The sequence below is a fragment of the Acanthopagrus latus genome, chromosome 13, assembly GCF_904848185.1.
Source record: "Acanthopagrus latus isolate v.2019 chromosome 13, fAcaLat1.1, whole genome shotgun sequence".
NCBI classification, from domain to species: domain Eukaryota; kingdom Metazoa; phylum Chordata; class Actinopteri; order Spariformes; family Sparidae; genus Acanthopagrus; species Acanthopagrus latus.
In genome coordinates, this window is record NC_051051.1 from 4,584,086 (window position 1) to 4,591,096 (window position 7,011).

At 43.7% G+C, this 7,011-nt stretch overlaps 1 protein-coding gene across 1 annotated transcript; it reads right to left on the bottom strand.

Moving 5' to 3' along the window:
* Positions 1-876: 876 nt before the first annotated feature.
* On the bottom strand, positions 877-4,444 carry tmem88a (transmembrane protein 88 a). The gene is made up of 3 exons (XM_037118438.1): positions 3,948-4,444; positions 2,432-2,742; positions 877-2,033 (listed from the first exon to the last, which is right to left on the bottom strand). The coding sequence occupies exons 2-3, from the start codon at positions 2,723-2,725 to the stop codon at positions 1,746-1,748; spliced, it is 582 nt and encodes a 193-aa protein (XP_036974333.1). The 5' UTR covers positions 2,726-2,742; positions 3,948-4,444; the 3' UTR covers positions 877-1,745.
* Positions 4,445-7,011: the final 2,567 nt, after the last annotated feature.

The window sequence follows — 7,011 nt, forward strand, 5'->3', positions numbered from 1 at the left end:
AACATTCATGAGGTAATAATACAAACACAAAAGTTTTTTTTTTTTGTTTTCTCCATGACGGAATAAAGAAGCTTTCAGAGGAAAATATGGTCCCTGTGTGAAGCTAGAAAGGTGGCAGGGTCCGCCACATATAAACAAAGTAAAACAGTATGAAACTATGTTGTCTGTCAAGGTCAGTTTGTTTATTCAGTTTATTCAATGATGAAAGCTAAGATAGTTTGTTTATTTAGTCCGTTCGAAGATGTAAATTTCCTCTCCAAAATTACATAGTGCACCTTTAAAAGGCCTCCAAATTAGCCCACCTATCAATTTAAAGTTTTAATTAACATAAGTGTGGCTCATTAACCTGAGATTCACCCTGGCAGCAGTTAAATGCCAGAGCTGAACAAAATACAGACAAAAACAAAGTACTTATCAACAGACGACTGCAGGGAGAACGCAGACTGAATACGCAGACACACTAACGAGGGGATCAGGATCAGGTGAGGTGAGTGAGGAGGGGAAAAGGACAGGTGAGGAAAACCCAGAGAGGGAGGAACACACAGGAGCAACTGAGAGAGAAGAGACACACCAGGGGATGATATCAAAATAAATCAAATCTCATCTATTCTTCCTTAATGTACCTCTAGTGAATTTAATGTAGCTGAGTGTGGTTAAAATGAACAGTACTGCAGTAAAACCTGCTCCTTATGAGCTATGGATGTTGAATAATGATGGTAAACAAATGAATGTTCTAAGACAGACCAGTAAAATGAATATGAATCTAGGAGTGTGTCAGTTTTTAGAGTTTTTGTCATTAAGCCTGAAGATCCTCAAACCGTCTTTTATCTCAGCTTTACTGCTCTGGAGCGGCGGAATAAAAACATTCATCACAAACGAGATCTATTCATGTATTTATCATTTCAAAATACGTTAAAAAAGACTGACATCTTTATTTAAGTACATTCAACATCAAGACCTGTGGATTTGCTAAACTGCATTGTGTAATTTGGAATATAAAATATATATATGCAATTCCTACAAGTCACCACCAGAGGGCAATGTATGTATCCAAACTCCTCTAAGTTTAGGTTAAAAGAACACATTCTCGGAAAAAAAAAAAAAAAAGTTATATGAATAATACATCAAGTACTTTATTATAATTTATCTCTGATGTGTGGAAGTGATGATGAAACTGTTACCGTGAAGCTGTCATCTCTGCATGCTGCTCCTGAGTAGGACTCATACAGCTGGTGTGAATAAAGAGGCGAGAGAACTCATGAACCAGACAGCGCATGTGCAGCTCCATGTGAACAGTCATTTAGATGTTGGCATGAAAACTGATAGCTGTGACTAGTTTGGACGTGAGATTATCGATAAGCACCACGAAGAAACGCTGAGGAAACGGTGGTTCCATAAATGTTGCACCTTTACATGCATACAGTCTATATCCACAAACTTACTGTAACTTGGCATGTTACCCATTCACTCTATTTATGTCACCTTTTTCTCTTACAGGTGTAACACACAACGTTTTAACAGATACAGTGACACTTAATTGTAAAAAAAAAAAAAAAAAAGTTAAAAAACACATTCAAAACATTGAAATTGTACACAAAAAAAATGCAATATTGACTCCTAGACATGATGATGACTATAGATGATGAAATGTGATGGATTTTTACAATGGCTTTAGAAAAAAGAAATACAGTGGAAATTTGCTTTAAAATAATAATAATAATAAAAAAAAATCCTCCCCTCCTCTCCTACACCCACACGCTTCCCTTCCCCTCCCTCTCTGAGCCTCCCTGCTGGCCGCAGCAGCCTCCTGAGCCGCCCCGCCGCTGGCGCGAGGCGGGCAGGTTCTTGTAGACGGCCCGGCTGTAGGGGATGAAACACATGCCCAGCTGGAGGTGTCGGGCCAGGCGGCAGAAGGCGGCGAGGGCCAGGACCAGCAGGGGGGTGAGCAGCAGGAAGCCCACGACCAGCAGAGCCACGCAGCCGGTGTCATCCAGCAGGTCTGAGCAGTACAGGGAGGTTCCGTGGGGCTGCACCTGGAGAGGAAGAGGGGGAGTTCAACTTAAAAGTTAGCATGTATTAAATGTTGTCTGGCCTTTTTACTATATGCAGTTGCTGTACACTATCTCCCCCACAATCCATTGCACAAAAGAACCAAAGAAGCTTTGTCACAGCTGCAAAAAATTAAAATTCAGCTCCAGAAAGATCTGCTAAGATCTTGGAAAACAGTATCAGATCTCTGGAATAACATAACTGTGGCTTTTTCACCCCCCACCCCGAATTCCCAGTTTGATTGACAGTCGACATCATTTCCTGTTAGTGCAAAAGGGAAGTGGGGCACAGGACTCAGTCTGACCAGCTACTTCTCTCCACACTCGTGTCATTCAGAAAAAGAAGAAAAAAAACCAGGAGATGTTTCCAGTGGAGATCTTACCGTGGAGTGGCAGAGGAAGCCGAATATGATCATGACGAGGGCAGGGGTGAGTATGACGCCGAACACGATGCTGGCCAGCGTGGCGTTGATCAGCGCGATGATCATGTTCTGTGCAGTGACCAGGACGGAGCAGGCCCAGCAGTCCAGAGAGCCCCTCAGCTCCAGGGGGCTGTCGGCGGCCTCGCTGCTCCCGAGAGAGTACGGCGGCGGCACCACGACCCCTGACCCCGCTCTGGACGGGGAGCCCCGCTCGGAGATTGTCTTCTCCAGCGTGCCGTTCCGTGACAGACTCATGTTCTTTGCGGTTTATGCTGCAGGGGAGGAAAACACAATCTGTCAGAATCTATTATTCTAACCCAGCAGTTAGGACCGGGGGAAGTCTGCACAGTGAGATGATGTATATTTATCTGACTGTGCCAAGTATTTTAAGTATCTGATGTTGAAAAACCACATCCACAAAATGATCTACTCTATTTGCTGTTGCGCTGAAATGCCCCTGATTTCTCCAGTCCAACCACCAAAAAACACGGAAAAAGCTCCAAGTATGTTAATCCATTAAGGGCAGAGCGTCTTAAATAATGTGGTGAAAGGTGTGGAAAGTCAACAAAGATAACTTCATGGCGCTAAGTGTGAGGAAATGGGCTCCCGCTGGCCCCACCTCCAGACTCCAGCACCACCACCACCCAGAACAATGAGTCAGGATCAACTGGAAAACTGAAGGAACAAAAAAATTCCACTTAGCGCTGATACGAGAATCAGAACAATGTCAGAATGCTGATTTTTTTTTTTTAAAAGCAACATTTGTTACAGAGCAACATTTAAAGTGACGAGAAAATGATTCATTTCCACCGTTTCCCCCTTTTGTGTCCGCGGCTACTGTTGTTCTGCAGAGCATCATGTGAACACGTGTTTTACAAGCAATCTTTCATTGAGTTTCCGCCTGTCAGCGTCATTTTAAGTAAATCACAGGTCACTAAATTTGCACCACCCCTCCCGTCCATCATTAGCTCACTTGTTATGCTCCATAAATAGAAAAGTCTGCTCTCAGACAGTGTTCATGGACATTGCATGATATTATATTCAACCTTTAAGCGTGAACAGTGTCACAGAGAGGATGTATGAACCCATCAGAGAACTTTTTATTGTTTGGAATGCAGATACTTCTAGTTTGTAAGTCAAACTATTCTTATTTTTCTTCAAGACATTCTCATAGATCGGTTCTCCAACAGTCCCGACGCCGACAAACCATCTTTTTAAAAGACTTCTGTCATTTTGAAGCGGTTCTGTTTGAGTCTTTCTTTCATTCAATCAGCGAGCAGCTTCCCTTTCGATGATGTCATTATCAAACACTTCCCGTTAGTTGATTGATTAACGTCAGAAATTCAAAACTACTTCCAAACTCGTTTCTTCAAAAATGTTCTTGAGGTAAACTTTCTTCAGGGTCAGGTAAAGTTTTATTCTCGATCTTTAAGATGGTTCGATTGAAATAAGAAATGTGAAAGTTTGCTGTACTCACGGTCTGATGTGTCAGAGGCAGCAGAGGATGGGACTCTGAGAGACCTGTGGAGCGGTGAGCGGTCAGAGACAAAGAGAATGTGAAGAATTTCCTCCTGATGGACGTCTTCTCTCCGTGAAAATCCAGATCCTCGAGGGTGGTATCCAAATGTAGGTTGAGGTTTCTCTGCTACTCAAATAAATCTAATACCTTCTCCTTTCGTTTTCCTGGCCGATTTCCAAAACTATCATCAGATATTTTCTCCTGTTCTGAGTCCGAACGTCTCCCTCAGACCTCTGGTGGAACAGGCTCAGAAAGGAGCTCTGCAGACTCGAGGCGAATTCTGCTTTCCCACTGGCTTCGGCGCTTCCTTCCCTGACATTCTGTTTCCTCACTCCGACTCCAGTTTTGCGATATGATTGAGTGGATACCAGTGTGTGCCTGTGTGTGTGAGTGTGTATCCTGTGTTGCCTGTGATGCAAATGCAGGCTGGGCTATGTTAAAGGCTGCTGCAGGAGTCTGGGCAGGGGGGGAGCAGTGGAGGGTTTCTGAGATAACCCCTGGAACCTGGGGGAGGGAGGCCGAGTGTTTATTTGGACAGATTAGAGGAATCAGGGTATGCCGGCCAATCCACGGCACTTTACACCCTCACTGAGGACTTTCTCTACTCCGCTGTCAGACTCTGATAAAGTGTGTTTCAGTATCCAAAACAGCTGAGCTGGTTTTATATTAATGATCATACTGAAGCACAAAAATCTCATTTATAACAAATGATGTAAACTACAGATAACGCTCACGTCGGGGCTGCAACTTTCATTCTCGATTAAACCGCTGATTATTTTCTCCATGAAAGGATGAGCTCACCCAAAAAAAATGAAGGTTCAGCCATTATCTACTCACCTCATGGAAAGTCTGGTGAAGCTCCACAAAACATTTATGGAGCTTCACAGCAAAAGAAGTCCTGCAGCATCTTTCTAAACGGCTGAAGTATTTGTGGCTCCTCACAGCTCGTTCAGCTTAATCCTGAAGCCTCCCGGCAACCCAGACTGATATGAAAACACATTATTTACACCCTTTTAAAGCAGATACCTTCCCTGTAGCTGCCATCTGAAGAGGGTGCACGAGCTCCAGTGCACATCTGGAGTTTAAATAACATCTTTTAAGACCAACCTGGGATCTGGGGGCTTCCGGAGATTGAGTGTATGAAGACGTTTTATGTTTTTTTTAGGTTGTTTTGTTGCAGGTTCCTACGTCTACATCTGTTGTTAAGGAGAATGCTGTGAAGCTCCAGAAATGTTTTTATTATGATGGAGGACGGAGGGTGGGCAGAACTGTCCCTTCAATCATTTGGTCGTTTGCTCAATACAACATTAGAATATGGTGAAAAATGTCCGTCGGTGTTTCCTTACCGGTAAAACCATCTTGCTCCATCCTTATCTGTATTCTGGTCAGGCAGGATATGTATGACTCAGGTATTTTTCCCAAATCAACACTTTCTCATGTGACGCAATTTCGACTTCGCTTGGTAGCTTTTGAAAACCACAAGTAGTAAAGGGCTCTGTACTTTTCTTGACCCTGAGGCGTAAAGTTGACAGTGAAAACCGATGAGTTTAACCCGGCCTGGACCGGGGCAAGAGCTTGTTTATTTGACCAGCAATTCCAAATGAGCGCATAGTTCATACACTGATGGCGGTGGCTGCCATGCAAGGTGCCGACCAGCACATCAGGAGCAGTTTGGGGTTCAGTATCTTGCCCATGGATGCTTTGACATACAGACCAGGGGAACCAAACCAGCGACCTTCAGATAACAAGAATCTGACTCTACGCCTGAGCCAGAGCTGCATCACGTTGGAGGCATCAAGTTGAGAAACTCTCAAACTTCCAGGATCACAGGGGAGGAACGCTTGAGTGCAGAGTCTGATTGCATCTCACAGTTTTATTTTGGTTTATTTCATTACCAAAAGATACAAAAAAAAAGTTTTTGATAGGCCTCAGTCATGATCCAAGTCCTGCTTCAGTCTCATACTCACACTGTACTGTACATCACTCCTGTCAGTGACGAGGCTGTGGACGATGAGACAGCACGACTCTGAAAGCACAGAGCTCTTAAATAAGAAGGTAAAGGGCACGCCAGAGTTTCTTCAGTCTGAGAAGCAGGAATGACGGAGGATTGGCCCTTGACCTTTTGATGGAAAACAGAGCTCCGCTTTCAGAAAACATAAGGAAATGAGGACCGGGAGGAGGAGGGGGACGCTGACTAATTTGGTGGGGGGAACAGAGGCTATCATGGGACTGATAAGAAACCAGAGGGGCTCAGTTCAAAGGGTGAAATTAGTATTTTCGATATGAAAGCTCATTTTTGCATCCCACTCCGGACACCTTTGTTTATTTGTTTCTCAGATATACACCGCTCCCTGGTGAGAATACGGGCGATTTTACAGCGTCGTTACGCGGAGAGATGATCAAAGACTCTGTGGCATTAGTGCTCCGAGAGAAAACAAGCGGGAGCGATGGGTGGTTTTGCTATTAACAATGCCACAGTGTGCTGTTTATAAGCGTATGTCAATGTCTGAGGGGGCTGGTAGAGGAAGAGCGGCCTTCCTGTCCTTGGAACCAGGATATCCGCTGCCGTGTCCACGTTCAAGATGACATGTCCCCTGCATCTGCAGTTTAGTAATCTCATGTCCTCTAACCCAGGAGATTAAGACAGTGAGAAGTGGCAAAAATAGCAGCAAGAGAGAACAAAGCTTTTGTTACTCGTAGAAAAGGTAATGAGTCAGTCCGACAGTGAGGCAGCCTTTTTTTTTTTTTTTTAAATAGTGTAATGTTTGTCTGCGGTTGTTATAATCTTTTAGTTTATTAGCTGGTTTGTATCATGACAGTATAAAACCTGTAGGCACAGTATGACTTTAAACTATCAAGGTGTCACGGTTTGCCTGAAAAAAGAAAAAAAGAGGTATCATGAGTAATGAGATATTGTATTCAGATTACTTTCTGTTGCTTTGAGATTACTATTCACTACATGGAGCGGCTGCATCCTGCTTTGACAAGGTGTTATCAGGAACATGTTGGAGGGAAAAGTAAA